At 55.2% G+C, this 21,233-nt stretch overlaps 2 protein-coding genes across 2 annotated transcripts; both read right to left on the bottom strand.

Moving 5' to 3' along the window:
• Positions 1 to 3,025: 3,025 nt before the first annotated feature.
• HOXB2 (homeobox B2) lies at positions 3,026 to 5,380 on the bottom strand. The gene is made up of 2 exons (XM_075561685.1): positions 4,792 to 5,380; positions 3,026 to 4,156 (listed from the first exon to the last, which is right to left on the bottom strand). The coding sequence occupies exons 1-2, from the start codon at positions 5,177 to 5,179 to the stop codon at positions 3,465 to 3,467; spliced, it is 1,080 nt and encodes a 359-aa protein (XP_075417800.1). The 5' UTR covers positions 5,180 to 5,380; the 3' UTR covers positions 3,026 to 3,464.
• A 3,706-nt stretch (positions 5,381 to 9,086) lies between these two features.
• HOXB3 (homeobox B3) lies at positions 9,087 to 12,676 on the bottom strand. Its single transcript, XM_075561684.1, has 2 exons — positions 12,226 to 12,676; positions 9,087 to 11,402 (listed from the first exon to the last, which is right to left on the bottom strand). The coding sequence occupies exons 1-2, from the start codon at positions 12,671 to 12,673 to the stop codon at positions 10,543 to 10,545; spliced, it is 1,308 nt and encodes a 435-aa protein (XP_075417799.1). The 5' UTR covers positions 12,674 to 12,676; the 3' UTR covers positions 9,087 to 10,542.
• Positions 12,677 to 21,233: the final 8,557 nt, after the last annotated feature.

Here is a 21,233-nt window from a genome sequence, read left to right as displayed (position 1 = left end):
TTCTTCAAAGCATGACTCACCAAGAGCAAGGCAGACTGACCAGCAGCCTTCTGGGCTGCACTGAACCCTTCCTATTTCCACCAGAGCCAATTTATAACCAGCCTCTGCCACAGTCTACCCACAATGAGTTCTGAGACCAGAAAAGCTCTGGCCAAGGGCACGCTTAGATCAGGATGGGGTGTGAGTGTGAGCGTAGCCACCAAGCACTGCCCTTTAATCTGCCACCCCAAGGAGAGAGGAATCTGCCACTTACCTTGGGATCACACCTCTTCCATGTCCTTCTTTGTAGCCAGCTGGGAAGTCCTAGACTAAAGCAGTGGGCCCCAGAGATGAAAGGAGCTAATTTGGGACATGGGCAGCTCAATCCTGTAGGAATCCCAAATTCTTAGATATCCCCTGGTATTTGAAGTTGGGCTAAGGGGCTGAAGCAGGGAGTTTCCCTCAAAAAATGCACTGCTTCTTTGTTCTGCTGTGACCTGGCATTAGAGATGATACATTTTGTGAACTTGAGAAAGGAGAGAAAGAGAAAGACAGACGCATGCCCTAGAAGATCTCCAACCAGCAAGCAAAGGGGATGCCGGATCTCCTGGATTGGGTTCTTTGTACCTGAAGGGTACTTAGGTATCAAACTTCTGGATCTCCATTCACTCTGGTAGGGAGGGACCAGGACACGTGAAACTTGAGGCAGAAATGGTGATGCGCTACCTCTGGGGCTGTTCTGGCTGGGGGATGGATAGATGACAGACCCCAGAGAGAGTGGGTCAAAAGTGCTTCAGCAAAGGAGGAAGGCCTCTCTGGGCTTCTCACACTCCAATGCGCACATGAATTACATACAAGAGCTGCTAACTGTAGATTTGGGTTCCTTAGGTCTGGGGTGAGCCCTGAGAGTCTGAGTTTCTAGCTAACTCTCACTCACAGGCAGGGGACCACCAGATTGAATAGGGAGGCCTAGAGAAGAGAAATATGACAGGCTCCCAGTGATCGCCCCAATTATTGCCCAAACCAAGTCAGGATCTCAGGGTATGGATTCTCCCTGGCAGTACATAGCTTGTATTTTGGGACATTGGGGAAGGGTGCTAGCTCTCCTCTGGGCCGAAGAAAGCCTGAAAGTGGACAATTTAGTTGGATCCTCCTGGGGTCCCAGCTCTTTGCAACAACTTGCTGTAGCTGAAAGAGCATTTTTAATTAAATGAAATTATCCACTTTGGCTGTCCTTAGACATCAAAGTCTCTGGCTGAAATGTCTGTTTCATTTTGCGAGTGGAGAGATGGCTTATGGGCCGTGAGTTTTAAGATGTGAAACACTGCCTGTGGGCATACTTTATGGAGGAATAAACACAGAGCCCAATGAGATGGATAGTGTGGTTTTAATATATTGTATATTTACTTATTTATGGGGAAAATAAACACCCAAGCCAATAAGCTGTGTATTATGACTTTAATATCTTGAATTTATTTCATACCTATATATTTTATGAGGGAAAATAAACTAATAAGATACACGATATTATTATACTAACACATCTAATTGTTCTATATTAATTTATTTATGAGAGAAATAAGTCCAATTTAACATGACATAAGATTATTTAATGCAGGAGATGCGTTCTATATTAAAACAGTTTAAGGGATAAAATTTCAGCTAAATAAGATGTGCGTACTTCCTACAATAAGGGGCCTGTTAAAAAAAACCGCATGTGTGTGATTATGCAAGGGCTTGCCTTGTGCTGTGTGTCACCACACATGTTGGCTCCTGGCTTATCCTGACAGTTGCTGAGTCCAGGTGCCCGGTGCTCCCCACGCCTTCCTGCTGGTCGGGGGAAAATCTAGGAGGCCCAGGAAATAAACTGCTTTTTGAAAAGGGAGGCATCTGTCGCGGAGGGAGCCCCCGCGGTGTCTGTTTCAGAATTGGAGAAAATATTAAATAAACCTAAGGAGGATGGATGGCTTCCTGGGGCCCCTAAATCTCCACCTTCCCCCAGAACAACCCGGGAGGCAGGAGGATGTGCATCCTGGCTTCCCGGGAGTGCGAGGAGCCGGACAGGGTGCAGGAGAGGGTGCTGGTGTGCAAAATGCAGCCCTTGGGCCCTGTAGGCGGGTGTGTGCATTTGGAGAACGCGCTCCCCCCGGCTTCAACGCCCAGAGGCGCGGATCTAAAGGCCGCCCCGGCAAGGCCACCCCGGGCCGCAGTCCCGCGGTCCCCCCTCCGCTTCCCGCACCCCCGCGGGCTGCGCCGCCGCCTCGCCTCCGCAGCCTCCTCGGGATTGAGAACAAACCCCCCAAATTGCAGGAAGCCTCTCCTGCTCCGGGTCTTCCTCCGGGTCCGCTCAATCTGGCGGGAGGGAGGGGGCGGGTCCCCTGGGCCCGTCCCGCCCGCGTCCAAGTGGCTGTCTGTCATGGCGGCCGCAGCCTCTTTCCTCGCCCTCCCCGCAGCCGGGCCCCAGCGCCATTTTGAGCATCTTCCCGGCTCCCCTCGCTCCCTCCCGCTCTCCGCCGCGCTCCTCGCCGCAACCGGGGCCGCGGGGAGGCCGGTCCCCATCCCGCCGGGGCCCTGCCTTGGAGACCCACCCCACCGGAGGGACGCCCAAGGACCGGGAGGCCCGGGCCCAGCACCCAGGTCTCAGGTCGCCCGCTTTCGGAAAAGCCTCTCCACTCGGCTTAGGGCACCGAAGCGGAAACCCGGGGAGCCCCCACCCCGCTCGCCCTCCCCTTTGCACCCCCTCACGCCCCGGCTGCCCCGCTTTAGGTCTTAGCCCCCAACACCCCCGCAGGGCCTAGTGTCCTCAGTCGTGAGATGGGGAGCTGGCAGCGATCAAACGTAAACCAACCACGGGGAGATGCAGTGACCAAGTGGGGTCACCTTTGTACCACCGGGACTCCGTACCCGGGTGACTTTGGGTGGGCGGCGCCTCCCACCGCTCCCCGAAACCTCCTTTCAGCGCGAGCTAAGGAGAAGCGGGGCTTTAGGGGTTCGGTGGGGGTGGGTAGGGGCTGGGTCCCAACACAATCATTTACTCGTTTTCGTATTATAAAGACATTTATTTAATCTATGAAAATAATGTACAATAAATACTTTGCCCTTTTCCTATTATTAAAGAATTTTCATAAATAATCTACGGTCTAAAACTTAAAATAAAAAAAAGAAAGGAAAATAGGTCCCTCTAGTTCTTTTTTTTTTAAGAAAGCTTCCCTCCGCACCCCTTGCCCTAGAGTTTCATTATTCCTGAGATTTCGTTGGAACGAGTCTACCAAACGGAATTTTCCTGTGTGGGTTTTGAAAGGAACCCAAACGCCCAATATTTTTTTTGAAGAAGGAAAAAGAAAAGGGAGGGAGGAATTAGATGAAACGCTAATTCAAGAATACCTGAAGTTTAGCCAAACACCTAAATAAGTCTAGGGGCCTTTGGGGGTGGGTTTGCCTGCGGGAGGCCGGCGGCGCGCCGGGCTCGCAGGGGCCGGGCCGGGCTAGGGGAACTGCAGGTCGATGGCGCACAGCGTGCTGGTGAAGAAGTCCAGCTCCTCCTCGGAGAAGGGCACCGGGCTGTCGGGCGAGCCCTGCAGGCTGGGCGAGAGGCCAGCTCCCGAGAGCTGCAGGCAGGAGTCGGCCGCGAACACGTCGAGGTCGGGCAGGAAGGGCAGACCGTGCTGCTCCGCGAAGGCGTCTTCGCGCCACGGCTCGGCCTCCGACTCCAGCCCCGCGGCCTCGCGCAGCGCGCAGTCCAGGCGCCCGGCCCCCGCGCCCTCCCCGCCGGCCGCCCCGGGCCGGGGACCCGCGGCCCCCGCTGGACCCGGGGCGCCCTCGGGCGGGGGCCGGCCGGCGTCGCGAGCGGCGCGCGGGGCGCACGGGCTGGCCGCGGGCTCGTCCGCGGGGTCGCCGGCGTCCTCCGGGAGGCCCGGGCCGGCCGGGTCCCCGTCGGGCGGCTCGCGGTGCTGCGTCTGCCGCTTGTGCTTCATGCGGCGGTTCTGGAACCAGACTTTGACCTGCCGCTCGGTGAGGTCGAGCAGGGCGGCGATCTCCACGCGGCGCGGGCGGCACAGGTACTTGTTGAAGTGGAACTCCTTCTCCAGCTCCAGCAGCTGCGTGTTGGTGTACGCCGTGCGCAGCCTGCGCGCCCCGCCGCCGCCGCCGCCGGCAGCCTCCGGGGGCCCCGGGCCATCTGCCGGGAGAGCGCGAGGGGCGTCAACGCGGGCCGCGACCTCCGCCCACCCTCGGGGCAGCCCAGTCCAAGGCCACCCCAGCTCCGTGGCACCCTTCTCCCTGCCCCCGCCGCGCCCGGCTACTCGCCTGCGGCCCGCCCGGGTCAGGGCCAGCGCTCCGAGAGCCCCCCAAATCCTCCGAGGGGACCCCGCAATTCGGCGCTCTCCAAGTCAAGCCGCGGAGAGGGTTGGGGAGGGAAATCGCCCCCTCCCCCATTTTCTCTCTAGCTCTCCCAGGACCCGGGGTGGGGGGGCGCGAGGGGGAGGGAGAAGGAGCGCCTCCTCGCCTCCGGCCCCAGACGCCATCCCGGCCGCCACACATTCCCGTCCCTGCCCAGGTACGGGGTCCTTTTCCGTCTGGTGGAGAGAAGCGAACAACCCTCCTCCCCCCACGGATCGGCTGGGGTGGGGGCGGGGGGTGGGTGGTGAATGCTGGCAGCAGCCAGGCCTGAACGCCCCCGGGAGGCTGCCTCCCCATGCCTGGAATCGAGGGGAGCAAGGAACCCCAACAGGCTTTCACCACCTTTTCTTACCTCCCCCACGCCTCGCTCTGCCTGGCTTTTCCCGTCACCCCACCCCCACCCCACTTACGGACCTGCTGGCGACCCGACCCCCGAGGCCGCGACGGAGGCGGCGGCCAGGGAAGGAGACGTGGCGCATTGGCTGGGCTTCTTGGCCGATTTCTTCTCTTTCATCCAGGGGAACTCGGGGGCTGGGGGGGCTGCGGGGAGCAGCGGCGGCGGCGGCAGAGCGGGCCCATCTTCGGCTTGCTTTTGGCTCCCGGGTCTCTGAAGGGTGGAGGCGCTGGGCTGGAGACTGGGGAAGGTTTGCTGGAAAGGAGGAGGAGGAGGAGGAATTAATGTCGACTCCTTGATTGATGAAGTTTGAAATGTCTCCAAGACAGCGGGGAAGGAAGTCAAGCACTCGGCGAGCGATGGCTGGCTGTTTATAAACCCGATCTCTCTCTCAAATTCAAAATTCATGGCTTTCAATGGTGGGGGAGGGGGCCTGCTGGGGGGGCGTCAGGAGGGAGGATCGGAAGGGACCCCCCCTCCTGGCCCCCCCAAGTTTCTGTGATGGAGCGATTTTGGGAGGGGGAGATTTCTGCTCACTCCTCTCTTTCTCTCCCTTTTTTCCTTTTTTTTTTTTTTTTAATTTTGGGCCTTTATAATTGTATATTGCTGATAAATACAAGCGTATGGGGACTCTCTCTATTAAACCCAGTACTCTGGCGAAATTGCAGGGAATTCGTGGTCACGGGACCGGCCTCGGCCAATCGCTCGCCTGGGCCTGGTGGAAAACAGAGAGCATTATTCGCTTTAATTGATTCAAAAACTCCAGAGGACCGCGACCTGGACACCACTAGCCCCCAGTTCTACACCAGTGCTTCCTTCTTCACACCTGCCCCCCCCCCATGTGCCTCCCTTTCTCCAGGAAGCTAGAGCAATCCAGTCCCCAGCCCTGCCCTCTCAGCGCCTGCCTAGGTTGGATGATCCTGTGGGCCTAGGAAATAAGAGAGAAACCTGCCTTTTATCCAAACGTTGTTTAATTCCATAAATTGATGTTTTATTTGCAGGGCCCACAGTAGCCCTCCCCCCCCAAAAAAAAGAGAGAGAGAGATGAGTGCAGGATCTCAATATGGGAGGAGGAGGAAGTTGGAAGAGGCTTGCACCAGCTAGCGAAAAGGTGAGTGCTAAGGTGCAGATAAGGAAGAGAGGAGATTTACAACCATCGGGCACCGCTATCCCCGTCCCACCTACCCCCAAAGCAACAGTTAAATCTTGGAAAATCCGCAGTCACTCCCTGGCTGACACAGAGGACTGAGCTAGATGGTGATGGACCGATTATGGGCCTCTGGTCTCCACATGTGTGGTCTGGGTTTCCTTCTGTGCCCAGAGTGTTTGGCAATCTAATCCTGCACCTTATGCCCACCTGGCTGCCTCATCTGAAAGCATCTACTGTCCTTCATCTGCCTAACACACATTTGTACTCACTCAAACCTCAAGTGTGTAGCTGTGTCTATCTCCAGGCCCAATAAACAGCAATCAAGAGGCTTCACTTCAAGCGCTCTTCAAAGCTGGGAATTCACACATGTGTGTATGGATCAGGTGCTTTTTCTCCTTATGGACAAAGAGACACCCCGTCCCCATTTTTGCCACTGGACTTTCTTTTCCTTCTTCTGTTTTAAGCCCTGGCCAAAAAAAAAAAAATTCTGTAGATGAAGAGGGTGAAGTAATGACCACTGAGATAAGATTGCATTTCTGGTCCCTCAGGGATAAACATGTAGTGGGGATTGTTTTTGTGTTTTGAGGGGACCCAGAGAAGCTCAACTTTAGAGAGCACTGCAGTTTACCGGGAGGGGGGAGGAAAAAGGACTCCCCCCCCCCCAGCAATTGGTGGGAAACTAGACCTCCAAGCAGAAAATGAAAAGTCGATCTGGGGGAAGATTTTTAAATAAGTGGGTCAGAGGGACCGAGAGGAGATGAGGCGATCAATCTTAGCCCCTTGACAGCTCCCTCAGATTACATCAAAGAATTTGGCTCTTTGGGAAAGCCCAGGGAACAGCCGAAATTCTACAGCGCTCAAAAAGACTCGGGCGGGGTGGGGGTGGGGGGGTAGCAAAAAAGAAAGGTGATTCTGGGCGAGCAGGGAAACAGATGGGAAATAGGGACCGAGGGCAGGGCGCTAAGTTGGATGCAAAGTTAGGCTGGCGCACTCCCAGGGCTCGGGCCTCCCCTCCCCCTCCTCACTCTGCCGGCCAGCCTGGAGGAGAAGGCGGTTAGCAGAGAAATGGCCACTCAGCCGAGCGCTGGAACTAGAGAGTTTCTGTCAATGTAACCTCCGCGTGGGTGGTGGTGAGTATTTGAAAAGGACAGAGCCGGCTGAGGAGAAGGGTGGGGGCGGAAGGGGGGCCCCCGGCGGAGAAAGGGGAGTCTGAGGTTGGGAGCTGCAGGGCAGGGGGAGGCAGTCTCTGGAGGGCTTAGCACTGAGCAAGCTGGATGTCCAGTTGGACTGAGTATGTGCTTGGGGGCAGGGGGTGGACACAGGAGAAGCTGAGTACCGACTGGCCGGAAGCTATGCACTGAGGCCTACGTGAGGGGTTCCCACCCTGTCTAGCCCCCTGAGAAACCCTGCAACCTTTGAGCAGGCTCAGCTGCAGCGGAGTCCAGGCCACTCCAGCCAGCCGCCAGCCTCCACTGACCCTTCAGGAAACACAGCTCTCTAACCCTCACTGACAGATTTTACGGCCAGATTAGAAAACTCGGTGTTAAAAGGGGGCCCGGAGAGACCTTCTTCCTAGAGATATCTCTGCTTCCTCCCCTTCCCCCCCCCCCTTCTTGTGCTGAGATCTTACCGCCCAGATATTTGACCCACACTGAGCTGGGAGCCTGGAACCTGAGAGAGAAACACGTGTGCAGGGACACCAAGTCACAGTGGGCCTTCTTTGGGCTGCCATTCCCGCTTTGGGTCCAAGCTCTGGCATTCAAGCTCCAACTGAATGCTTCCTCTTGGCCGCCCTCTCCCTACTGCTAGATAAAGAATCAATCCACCCCCAGTGTCACACATGGCATTTGGTCTAGTTCCATCATCCAGAAAGTGCTATTCCCTGTAAGAAGAGAGAGAGGGGGTCGGGGGTGGGGGGGGGGGGAGGAAGGAAAGTTGTGAGCATTATTTGATCCCAAACTTTGCACGCCCTTGTTCCTTTAAATTATCCTCTGACCCAATGCTAAATTGCTTGAGACTTGAGTGCCCGAGTCTGGTGAAAATCCTAGTAGGGGTGATGGCGGGCGGGGGTGGAGAGCGGAGAATCCAGGTTGCTTTTTTTATTGTTATTTATTGTTGCATAAAGACTGTAATGACTAACCTTGGACTGCCAGGATGCAACATAAACACAAAACTCTGGCTTTAAGGCTGAGGGCCTGCAAAGATTCTCAACGCCGTCCCTGTCCCCCCACCAAATATCTGCTCCCAATGAAGCAATGCGGGAGCATCGCTTTCCATTAGAATTATGCAATTCTTCAGCAAGCAGCTTTCTTTCAACGAATTAGCTCCATATTTCAGCCGCCCTGTCTCCTCGCTCTTATCGGCGACGCGGCGGTGACATTTCATCTTTGACAGACCCTCTCTATCCTCGCTCCAATGTGATAAAACTTTTATGGAAGCACGCAGGACTAAGAAATGAAGTTTTCCCAGGGACTGTGGAAACAGAGCAGCATATTAGCCCGGGGACCATTTTATTCACCCTTGGATTCTCACAGCTTCCTCCTCTCTCCTTTCTCTGACTGGGGAAAGCAAACGTCCCCTCCCCACCCACCCCCGCCCCCAAGTCTTATTCCGTAATTTAATTGCACTTTAATTTTAAGGTTTGACCTGAGAAGTCTAGGCCTCAGTTGGGTGGGCTTTCGAGGATTTTTTTTATTTTAAATTAATCGTTTTCCTTTGTTTTCATTTTAGACCCAATGGTGGTTGGGCTTCGGGTCACGTGACGACTTCTTTGTAGCTCCGGAAGAGGACTGTGAAGTTTAGGTTGGAAGCAGCAGCAATGGGCCAGATTGCTGTTGCCCTTGTTGTTAGATGGAAGAGGAGCCCAGAGGCCACAGGGGTAGCGGCCTGAGGATCAGACAAAGATCCAAGAGGGAAACTGGGGGCAGAGAAGCCCCACTGACTAAGAGCCTCCCCTTCAACTTGTTTCTTAGGTCTTAGTTAAAGGGGTTGGAGAAGTGTTCCAGAACTAGCAGGGGTGAAAAAGCTGGATTTCACGCTGAGGCAGAGAAGGAAATGGGCACAGAGGATGGACACTAAGGTCAGGAATGGCCTGCTTCTCTTGAGGGACTGTGGGCAGTGAGCAGCCGGAATTTGCTAGCTGAATGGGACCACTAGGACAAGATAAAATAGATAACAGAAAGTTTATTTAAGAATTTCTCGACAGACAACCCTTTTAAGTGAGGAAAAATGTAACTACAAAGAACAAAGAAAGTTCCCAGAATTAACTCTAATTCTACAAATTCAGGACTATACAGTGACAATTAGGAGCTGAGTTCATGCCTTTTAAACTAATTACAATTGTTCATAAGTACGAGTTTAACATAAATCTACAGCTCTTTTCTAGAGTACAATAATAACTAAAATAGCTGCTTTTACATGACAGAAAACACAACGTCCTTTATAACAAGTAAATACTAAAAAAGTACATTTTTTTCCTTTCTTCCCTCATAAATACATGATGTGGGGGGATAAATAATACAAAATGAAAATACTTTAACAGGCTATAACCAATAAATATATATGAAAATGTTCACTAGAACACACGCTTTTTGAGCGATGCTGGGCTCCTGCAGGCCCAGGCACCTCTCACAGTTGTTTTATATCCATTAAAATGTAAACTCTAAGTGCAACAAAAGGTCCTGTCAGCGGGGGGCAGCTAGGCTCACAGGCCAAGCTGCAGACCTCTGCCTGGGACAGACAGTTTGTTCAAATATACCCTGTTTTCACGTTACGAGAGTAACAGAAGAAAAGAAAAAGTGGAGAACCCCGCGTCACCGATAGTTTTCTATGGAGAGAGGGGGATGGACCTGGAGCCCGGGCAGGAGGTGGTAGGATGAGCAAGTCTTTAGCCCTGATAACTTGCCTGCCTCCCAATTTTTATGTAAAGGGGGGAAATATGGGTGTATAATGTAGGCAGCTCTGAATTTCAGGCTCTCACCATCCCTGAGCCCTCTGAAAACTGTCTTGGGGGGTGGGGTGTAAGTAACAATGTCCTAAAGCAGAAACATCTGGGCTGGAAATGGAGGGGGGTTACCCCACTAAACCTCAGAGACATGGGAGCAAACTTGAGTCCCCTGGGAAGAAGGTAGGGAGTGTGTTTTGTGCCCTTGCATTTGAAATATGTTTTGTTTTGCTTTCAAAGAGAATTGAGAGGGGAAAAAAGTCAAGGTGTGGGAGAATCGCTCACAGGGATGGAAGGTACGTTGGTTGGTGGGTGATGGGCTAGCCATCTTGTCTGGTGTTTGTTTTGTCTCCTGTCCTGTGCTTCTCTGCCTTATTTTCCCAATTCCTCTTCCTCTACCCCACACCCCAGAGTAGAATTCCAACTGGGAGTGCTGGAGCCTTGGGGGTGATGGGGTCATCCCCAATTGGCTGTGACTCCTTTCCCATGGGCTGGCAGGTGGATGGAAGTAGAGGCTGGAGGGCTGAAGACCAACTTGGCAAGGCAGGGGGAGAGGCTCACACCCGTTGTTCTTCCCACTGCCCTTGGCCTCCTCCTTCAGACCTCCCAGGTCTGCCCCCCCACCCCAGAGCTCCACAACCCAAGGGCTGGCCCACCCCCACCGTCCACCCACTCCCATCACAGGTGTGTTAACTTGGGCGCTTCTTGGATTCTACCCTGAGGAGGAGGCGCGTGGTGAGAGGAGAGGTCTGTGTAGGTGGGGTGGGGGTCACAGGGTCCGTGGTGCTGGCTGGGGGCCATAGGGGGCGCCCCGTTGTAGTCCAGGTTCCCCGAGGGGTGGTGGGCCAGGTGGTTGAGGCCGTAGAGGGAGGGGCCAGCAGGGGGCGGCAGCGGATCCGCGTAGCCGCCCCCGCCCACGTACACGGGGCTGCCCTGCATCGTGGGCGTCCCATAGGCGCCCCCGTTGGCTTGGAGGACGTGGGGCTCGTAGTCGGGCGCCGGGGTCGGGGGGTACTTCTGCGGGGCGCCGCAGCCTTTGAGAGGGGGCTGGTAGTTGGAGGGCAGCGCGTAGGCATTCTGGTGGGCTTTGCCGAAGGCGGGCGGGGACGGGCTCTCGTAGCTGGGGGTCAGGGGGTGTAAGGCGTTCAGGAAGCCGGCGCTGGACTGCATGGGCTGCGGGGGGCTGCCGGCGGGCGAGGGGCCCCCTGAAGAGGAGGCCAGCCCCTTGGCCTTCTGGTCCTTCTTGTACTTCATGCGCCGGTTCTGGAACCAGATCTTGATCTGGCGCTCGCTGAGGTTCAGCAGGTTGGCCATCTCCACGCGGCGCGGCCGGCACAGGTAGCGGTTGAAGTGGAACTCCTTCTCCAGCTCCACCAGCTGCGCGCTCGTGTACGCCGTGCGCGCCCGCTTCGACGCCGCCGACCCCGGGGGGCTCTTGTCCCCTCCCCCGCCGCCGCCGCCGCCCCCTCCTCCTCCTCCTCCTCCTCCTCCTCCTCCGCCGCCGCCGCCACCGCCGCCGCCGCCGCCGCAACCCTCTGCTGGATCCGAGGGGGAGGGGTGAGAAGGGGAGAAAATGAAATAAAAGATAATTACTGAACACGCCGAAATTGAATGCATCGTTTCTTAATAAATCCAGGCCTGGACTCTCGGAGCCCCCGCCGCCGCCCTCCCCTTCCCGTCCCCGCCTCCTCTCGGCTCCCCCCACCCCCACCCCCCACCGCCCGTCGTATTAGCGGACACTCTATAATAGTGGCATTTATTAAGAGACCTGTTCTCCTCTCGCTGCCCCAGCTTATGAAAATTTGATCATGTCACGCAGACACAGCTGCATGGCCATTTATTTAGGGCTGGCTTTTCTCGCGCGCTTTCTCCCCCTGCTCCCCACTTCCAGGTCCGGGAAGGCTCGCCTGTTTCCCCTTTCCTGGGGGGTGGGGGGGTGAGGGTGGCTCAGGAGACCCCAAGGGGGAATCTGGACGCTCCTAGGCAGGGGCCTGAGGTATGGCGCGAAAGGGCCACTGTGCCTAGAGGCCGGGACCCCGGGGCTGCCGGGGCGGTGGTGATTAATACCCGCAGTAATCATACTTAGCGCGACTCGGTGGGCGGCGCGGAGGCTGCCTCTCTGGGGCCCAGCCCGGGCCTCCTGGAGGGGGCTGTTGGCAGGAGGGGGGTGTGGGCCAGGTCAGGGGTCATCCGGTGGCGGGGGTGGGGGGGATGTGCTACCACCACCCACGCTGCCAGAGGTGGCTCCCCGGCGCTGCACCCTAGGCCGCCGCGAGGGCGCCAAGGGGCTGGGTGCTAGAATAACAGCGGCATTCCTGGCCCGGACAAAAGCTGACGGAGAGCAAGTCAGAGAGCTGGTACCTGTGCCGGGGGAGCTGTTTTTCAGCTTGGCCGTTTGCCTCGACTCTTTCATCCAGGGGAATATCTGTTTGGTGAGGGCGGAGTTGGAGCCGGGGCCGCACTTGGGGGGGCCGCTTTTGCCCGGCCCGCCCGCATGATTGCTGTTGCTAGTGGCACTGGTGGGCGCGGCGCTGGGCGGGGGCGAGCCGGGCGGGGCTGGCAGGGGCTCGGGGGCCAGGCCGGGCCTCATGCAGCTGCCGTTGAGCTCCTTGCTCTTGGCATGTGGGGTGGCGTTGCCCAGGGACTGCAGGGAGCACGCTGAGCGCTGATAGTCGCCCTCCAGGTGCGTGGCCGCCTGAAAGGGGGGCTGGGGAGGCCCGTCGTAGCCGAAGCCATTGCTGCCTGGGTACGAGGAGTAGCCTCCGAAGAGCGCAGCTGCCGTGTTGTCGTAGTAGGTGGCTTTCTGCATCGCTGGGCGAGGCCCGGGCAGTGGGTGGCAACTTGCAAGGGCCTGATACCCTCAGGACCGGACATTGGCACCCCTGGGGGGTTACGTGACTCGCTGGACACCCCCCCTTCCCTCTCTGCCCCCCTCCTCCCGGGGTCTGCTCCAAGCGGCTGACCTGTGGGGCGAGAGAAGAGACACAAGGGAGGGGAGGGAGGAAGACTGGGGCTCGAATCCATCTTAGGAATTGAAAAGGGAGCTGACATCAATGGTGGTTTCTTCTCCCCAACGTCGACGCCGAGGCCACTCTCCTGACCTGAAACGGGCTTTCCTTATTTCCCTGCGTTCGTTTGAAAGGAAAAGACCCGCCCAGGTTTTCATTTCTACTTAAAAATAAGGAAGCTACTCCAGGAGGCCTCTTAGGTGTAGAACCTACCACCACCACCTGAGCCATTGCCTCCCCGCTGCCTGCACACTAGCCCCTGACCTCTCCTCCTCCTTCCTGCCCCCCCCCACTCTGAGATAGGGTGGCTTAAGGAGGGGGGATAGGAGACTCCAAAATAAAAGCGCCATCAGCCCTCTCTCTGGAGCTGCGAGGCCTCTCTGCTTCTCTCCAAGCTCATCCAGATCTCCCTTACCCAGGCTGAGAGTGCAGCCTCCCAGACAACCAGAGGACCAACAGAGACTGGAGAGGAGGGGGCTCTTCCATGAGGGACCCTCTCCTTGTCCTCATGAAGACAACCAACAGCCTGACCAAGAAACTTCCAGAAGCCTTTTAACCTACCAAGCCAACAAGTCTCCCCCAAAGCCCTCCAGACAGGTACCACCATCTTTCATCTCGGACTCTGCTGAGCCCAGTCTGCCCCATCCCACACACACACCAGCTAGCAGACCCCCTGGGGTCCCCAAATGGAGTGGAAACCTTTGGCTTTTCCTAGCTGGCTGCTTGGTGCTGTGACCATTTGGCTCAAGTGTCTCCTTTCCTTTCCGTTTTTTCCCCCTAGCCCACTTCGTTTTTTTCCCACCCTTCTCTGAACAATCTGTTTTCTTTGGATTCTCCAAAAGAAGAAAGGACTAGAGAAAGGATTGGGGGTATCATGGCTGAACTTGTCTACCAAGAGGTCCGGAAAGTGCTCTTTAAGAGAAAAGTATTCCCTAGGAGAAAAAAAAAAGTGTCAACAAAACAATGTGAACCATATTATTCACTGGTGTGAAAAAGGGGGTGCCCTTGTTTACTAGGGTTTTTCCAGGGCAAGAAGGGGAAACAAAACAATCAAGATTTTTATGCAGGTTTTTTTTAATCTTCCAGGAAAATAAAGTTCCACGCTGTCCTAAGATTTTGTGTATTGTTCGGAAACTTCTGACTACTTTTTTTCTCCGGATCTTCCCCAAGTCTTCCTCACCACAGTCTTAACCCTCTTTTCTGACGTGTGTTTGAAACACTTAAATCCCCTTCAGCCCAGGTGGTGAGTTCAAAAGGGAACTTTTCTGAAACCAGGAAAATAAAATATAAGGAGGGTAGGTAAGGAAGCCCCTCCCATACATAAATCCCCATCTTAATGACACAGATTTATACTCCAAAGGGAGCCCCGGAGCCCCAGGGTCCCCACTGGTTTCTGGGAAGATTTGTTTCTGGGAAATACACGCGGGTCTGTCTGCAAAGCAGCAGGTCCTTCCAGGGAGCACTGGAGTTCAATTGCCCAGGCTGACCCACTCCCTTTATTATTATTACCATTAGCCTCTGATGATTTCACCAAAATTAGCTTCTGAGCAGCCCTGGCTGAAGGAGGAATTAATTAACAGGCATCCGTTGAGTTTGTTATTAATAGATAGAGAAGAGAATGAAATAAAAACGTTGGAGGGGGTTGGCTGGCTAGGCCCTAGCTTTATTTAGTCTCATGATTGTTACAGCAATAATGATGATGATGATGATAATAAAACAATAATTTGACTAGACGCCTGGGGCTGAAATCCCTGTCGCTCCCCCCCACCCCCCCACCCCCGCCCCCTGCAATAAACCCCAAGCCCTCGCAGGACTGAGGCCAGGCGAGTGTGGGAACCAAAGAGCCAGAGACCTGATGGGAAAGAATGGGACTCGCCGGCAGCCTGACAGGGCCGGGAAGGTTTGTGCACGGGGTTCGCCCCCGGCTGTCGCCGCCGGGCTGTCTCCGGCCGCCGCAGCCTCGGGCGGCTGGCGTTAAGGTACCAGCCGCCGACGCAGGGCCCGAGGAGCCGCAGAGCAAACCATCCGGACGCCGAGACGCTTAGAGGCTGCCGGTTCCGAGCGCACCGGGCCGGCGGAAGACCGAGCCCCGCAGGCGGCAGCAAGTTTGGGCGCCGAAGGTAACCGAATTAAAAGGCGCCTTCACAACTCCGCTCCGGGACTTTGCGGGGGGCCGTGGTCAGGGCCCGAGGGCGCCGGGGCCTGGCGGATGGGACCTTGAAAAGAGGGAATGGTGCCCAGGGGATAGGGAATCTGGGGATCCAGAAGAGGGGGTGGGGAGCAGCTCTACCCAGCCAGACACGTCTCTATCCCTTGCCTCCATGTTGGAAAAATTCAGGCTCCATCTGGCTCCTCGGGCGGGAAGGAGGGAGGGAGTTGGTGGCGCCCGGCTTTCCCCAGGGTCTCGCTGGGGAAGAGAGGTGAGCTTCTCCCCTAGAACCTCACCCTGCCAGACACAGCTACCCCACCCCCAAGAGCCGGGGAGGGTAACAATAGCTGGGGAAGCCCCCCCCCCCCCAGGGGACAGGCCACCTTCCAGGCTCTCAAAATATTAACGGAAGGAAAATAAAAGGAGAAAGAGGCAGGTTAAGCTCTTCTTAGCAGCCGGGGGAATGCAGCCCTGGCTCAGGCTGCTGAAAGAACCGAGGGGAGAAACAGAGAAAAGCAGCAGGAGAGAGGGAGAGAGAGGGAGAGGGAGAGAGGGAGAGAGAGAGGGAGGGAGGGAGGGAGAGAGAGGGAGAGAGTCGCTGCGTGGAAGGAAGCTTAAAGCTTGTGAACTCTTCTTGAACCGAGATTGGAGTCATATGGGCCATAAATCATTGAGACATACTCTCCGCCATTCACAAACTGATAGCCTATTTCAGTCTAGCTTACCTTAGCCACCGATGAGGGGAGCGCAGGCAGACATAATATATATTCACATCGAGCCCCAGCGCGAGCGGCAGGCGAGAAATCTCCCCTCCTTGAAGGCAAAGGAAAAAAAAAGACCACTGTTTAAAGCTGCGTCGCGCCCCCCCCCCCGCCCCCCAATAGCCACCCCGGCTGGGGAGCCCGAGGGGCAGAGCGGCCGGAGGAGCCGCGCGGCGTCCGCTTCAATTCACTCGGCTTAGGAGCTGGGGGGTGCGCAGCAGGGAGGGGGTGGGGGAGCGGGGGAAAAAAATAGGAGGAGAGCGGCAAGGTGCCCAGGCGGCTGGGCGCGCGAAGGATCCAGCACCGGGCTCCCGCACGGCCAAGCCGCCACAGTGTGGTTGCCCTATAAGACTGGTACGCCCTACACTCCGTAACAATGGCCTCTGCTTTTGCACAGGGAGAAAGGGAAAAAAAACACACCACACACTCACTCACACACACACACACACACACAAGCTTCCACACACACCCCCACCTCTCCCCCTTTAGCAAGCTTAGATCCCTGATAGAGAAGGAAGAAGGTGATGGTGGTGACGGGATGGAGGAAGGGGGGGTGTTAAATAGTGGAGACCCCCCCCCTAAAAAAAAAGATTGAGAAAGGAAAGCAAGTAGACGGCCTAGTGTTATTATTACTATTTTTAAGCACAGATAAATTTTGAAATGGAGATTTGGGGGGACCAACGGGGAAGAGCAAAAAGCGAGGCAAAGCCCAGGCGTCACAGCCCCCCCCCTTCACTAGTGAACCATTATGCTAATTTGAGAAGTGGCATTGGGAGGCCTTGTCAAAGGCGCTGGGCTGCTGGGGGTGGGGGTACTGGGTACCCCTCCTCGTTCATTCGCAGTTGGAACGCGAGGACTGTTATTTATTTATTTTTTTAAAAGTAGTTTCAGTCTTGCGGGACTGGTGGCTGGGTCGTCCGCCCTCTGGCTGTGACTCCTTCCCTAGTCTGCGCTTCTTCCTTCCTGCCTGCTCACTTTCTCCATCCCTCCCCTCTTCTCCCAAATCTCCAGGCTGAACGACTGACTCTCCCACTCAGGGAGGGGAGGGGGAAAGACCAGGCGGTTTTTTAGGATTATCATCTTGCACTACCACTTTTTTTTTTTTTAGAGCAGACAACAAGCGGTGAGTGGTGGTTGAAACCCAGAATATTTTGCAGGGTAGGGGGCCGGGTTGAAGGTGACAAAAGGAGGGCCTTGTGTTTAGCTGGAGTTCCAGACAAGGCTGGCTGGCAGGCAAAGCTCTTGGGAACAACCGCTGGGAGAAGTTTCCGTGAAGAGTCTCACTTCCTCCAGAGGGAGAAAGAGCTAGGAGGTGAGGAGGACCTTTGTATGATGCAGAGAGAAGAGCCAGTGAAGGGACTGAGAAGAGATCACACTGGCAGGAGAGGAGGAGGCTGGGGGTTGTTTCTGCCTGCTAGGCAAGATCGACCACTCTTGGCACAAGTGAGGAGAGCGAAGAAAGCGGAACTTTTTACAGGCTGTGTTTGAGAAGGAACTTTTTAAAGGGTGTGTCTGCAGGAAAAGGCAAAGCAGAGGCCTGTAGGAGGAAGACTGCAGCCAAGAATGTAGGTGTCTGCAGTTCTTGGGCGGGGGTGGGGTAGGGAAGAGCCATTCCCAAACGGAAGACAAAGACGGAAAGGAAAAAAAAATCACCAGGACATTTATTTTCCCAAAGCAGGAGTGTTTGCAACTGTGACAAACTGCTGACTCGGGGCTTAGGGAATAAAATGGAAGGCAGATTCTTCTTTTTCTTTCTTCTTTTCACAAAGACAGCTTGGGAAACCGGTTCTATTAACCTGGTGGAGCTAGATCTGGTCCCTACCCCATCATGCCCGGATTAGGCTACTTGCCTGGCTTCTGCCTTCTTCCCTCGTCTGGATGCACCAGTTGCGGAGCTGGGGCTGGGGAGGACAAAGGTGAGAGCCGGTTTCCTGCTATTGTTTCCCCTCCAGGGTAGTTTCCTCCCCAGGCCAGGTTGGCTGTGGCTGGGAAAGCTTCCCTCCCATCTTCTGGATCCTTGCTTCGGACTGAGAAAGGCCCTGGCCTCCAGCCTCCATACTGGGTGGACAAGAGCAGCCTGTTTCCTGGGGCTCTGCTGAAGAGGGGTACCCACCCTGTGGCTTCCCTACGCTCCAGCAACAGCGGCTGCCTGCAGAGCTGAAGAGGAAGGATCCTGCGGCCTTGCCTGGAGAGCTCATAGCTTGAGGAGACTGGGCAAGAAGCCGTGGGGTGAAGGATGGAAACCATTTTTCTGTGTTTACTAGTAATTTCAAGAGAAAGAAAAGGGTCGGGGCCAGATACGGTGCTGGGATTCAGAGAGAGCTGTGAGGGCTGCGTATGCAGCTGCAAGAAATCTGTTCTACGATCTCCCAGACCCCAGTTAGAGACCTATAGGGTTAGTTAGATGTCAAGTAGTAGATGAGTAGGGGTCTTAGGCCAGGGACTTTTCCTGAGGCTTACGGGAAGCCAGCGTTAAAAAAATAATTTTTTTAAGTCAAGAATGGCTCTTTAGGCCACCGGCTGTCCTGGCTGTTGCTACCACTTGCTGAAAAAAAGTTACAGTCAAATCCAGAGAAGAGAACTTGGTTGGTTGGTTAGTTGCTTGGCTTTGAGCAGGAGGGAGAAGCACAGCTTTCCCACGAGGAATGAAAAGAGAGCTGGAAGGTCCCTAGCCAGCTGTGGCTCTGCAAGAGGAGCAGGTTTGTAGCTGAGTGGGGGCTTGGGGAGTTTTCCAGAGTCCACAGCAAACCCTGTAACCCTGTCTGGAATCACCGCAACCCGTGGTGATCCCCTCTGGGTACACAAAGTGGTAGATGCCGTGGTGTGGGCGCAGAAAGGAGGGCTGGGGAGCAAGAAAGCACACTTGGGGGAATTTTTCAGAGGACATGCACCCACAAATTCGGTTGGAGATGGAGGAGCGCTTTTCCATTCATTAGAGCGAACAGGGCCTATTTGGAAACAAGTGAACCCCAATTTGATGTTTTTACTCTCTTTTCTTCTTCCTTTCTTTGAGACTTTAGGGTAGCCCAAAGCCCCTAGTGGGAGGCTGGAGGAGGGATGATAGAGCAGGCAGCCCCAAAGAGGCCCATTTCGTTTGAGGATCTTTGAAAGTTCACACAGGACAAAGTGAGGTCCTGAGGAGCTGGGCCACACCAAAGGGACTTGAGGGGGGTGGGCTCTGGGGTCAAGGAGAGAGGGAAAGAGAAGATGGAGTAGTTTATCAGCTTTTAGAGTGAGGAGTGAAGTCCTGATTAGAGTACCAGTAGAGAGAAGAAGGAGGAGAAAGCTATTGAGTCCTGGAGCCAGGGAAGGAAACTCGGGCAGTGTGCGTTGTGTATACACTGAGAGAGAGAGAAATTGAAAAGGAACAAGATTAAGCGATGCAGACATTAGTGTACATAATAAAAGCCAAAATGAAGAATAAAGACAAAAAAGTAGAGATGTCCCCCAAAAAAGAATGTCCTAAGCATCCTTTCTTCTCCCGTTTGTTGGTTCCCACAGAGCCAGCTCCTCTCGCCCTTTCCCTAGGCTTGACTCCTGGGACAAGAGACACAAGAAAGTCCCTTGGCTTTTCCTGGACATCCACCCAGGGCCTTGGTAGAATCATGCTGTGTCCTCCTCCCCATCTCTCTCTCTCTCTCTCTCTCTCTCTCTCTCTCTCTCTCTCTCTCTCTCTCTCTCTCTCTCTCTCTCACACACACACACACACACACACACACACACAAAATTGATCAAACAGTAAAAAACGAAAATTCTCCTTTCAGAAAGGGCAAAACAGCCGGCTCTTGTAAAAGTGATCTCTGATCTCAACCAAGGGTGCTGCTTGGTCAGCGCAATATCCACCTGGCCCGGCTGAGGACTGAGGACCTGGAAACTGGGTGGGGGTGGGGGTGGGGGGGACAGGACTGGAGGTTGGCCCAAACATTGGGTTTTCTCTCCCTTTCTGATCCAGTCTGGGTTTTCTGGGCCGTCTCCTTTCCAGATTCATAGCTCAACTTTGTGGCGATGGCAAAGCCCAGTAAAGTTCACATGCACCCTTTCTTCATAAATATTAATAAAGATTTCCAAGTTGAAGTTGTAAAGTGGAAATTGCCAATGAGGACGGCTCTTGGTGCCCTGTCCCCAGCCCCCACTTCTAATATGCCCCAGTGAGTCGGGAACAAAGGGGCCAGGGAAGGAGAAGCGCTTCCCGCCTCTGGGAAAGCCCACATAGACCCGACTCAGCAGAAGTGGGGAGCCACTCAGCAGAAGTGGGGAGCGAAAGAAGGAAAAGAGGAGAAGGTTGGAGGGGGAAAAATGAACAAACACCAGCGGTACTCTCTCCCCACCCAGGGGAGTGTGTGGTGTGAACCCTTGCCTGGACTGCGTCCGACTGGGAGAGGCAGGCAAGTGCAGGACAGGCGCAGAGGGTCTGCAAAGTCCATGTGGGGGACAGGTGGCAGCAGGCAAGTTGCCTCCCCCAAACACAACCGAGGGGCGGCAGTGCTGGGGCAAGAAAACTGCCACCAGAGGCGAGTTGAGTTCTGGGTTCGGTTCTTGAAGCTATGAGTTCCGACTTCCACCTCATCATTGAGAAACAACCCCTGACCTGCCCATTCCCGTGCTCCCCGCTGCCACGCCCCACCCATTTTTGGGTACCAGAGCCAAAGCTGGGCAGAGTAGAGAAGACTTGATGGAGGGGGGCTATGATCTCTCTCTTGCAGCTTTGGGGTGAGGGCAGGGGGGCAGAAGAAGAGGGGCCCAGTAGCCAGTAGCCGTGCAGGTCTCTTCTGACAGATTAGATGTCTCTCTCTCAGTGACCTCTGTTTAGCAGACAATAACTCACCAGATTAATGACCAATCGGTGGAAGGCCTTCAGCATTGCCTCCAAATAGAAACTCCAGCCAGGCTGGGTCAGAGCCAGAGTCTGGGCCTGCCAGCCTTTTTGTGGCACTCTCTCTCCAAAGAGTTTGGGGAGAAGCTTTAGGGAGTAGATTATCTGACCCTCGGACTAGAGCCTCCGCTTTCTAGCTGCCCCAACAAGAAGTGGTTTCCCAGCTCCTCCCACTTCTTCCAGCAGAATGCACATCCCAGAGTGCACTTTCCAAGGCCCGCTGGACACCTCCCATCCCCTCCTGGCCTCTTCATATCCTGAGACCTACAAGAAACCCATCAGTGCCCCCCCTCATAACTGGGAAGCCCCCACAACTTTGAATTATCCCCCCCCCATGGGAAAGGATGGAGGATAAGAGCAAGGGTCGGGTTGGGTGTATCCGGCCACTTGTCTGGTTTGGAAGCACCCCCATCCTGGTGTCTCTCCCCAGAGGAGAGGGCCCAGAAGCACAGGAGTTGGAGTGGAGCTGAGGGACCACGCGCTGTCTCAGAATCAACACTGTGAAACTATCATTTAGTCCCTGAGCTGGGGAGAATAAGAGATACCTCAAATGCTGTGTTCTGAATGACTCCAGCCTG

Source organism: Tenrec ecaudatus, chromosome 10 (genome assembly GCF_050624435.1).
Source record: "Tenrec ecaudatus isolate mTenEca1 chromosome 10, mTenEca1.hap1, whole genome shotgun sequence".
Taxonomy (NCBI): Eukaryota; Metazoa; Chordata; class Mammalia; order Afrosoricida; family Tenrecidae; genus Tenrec; species Tenrec ecaudatus.
The sequence above is the reverse complement of the archived record's forward strand: the minus strand, read 5'-3'. Positions and strand labels throughout refer to the sequence as shown.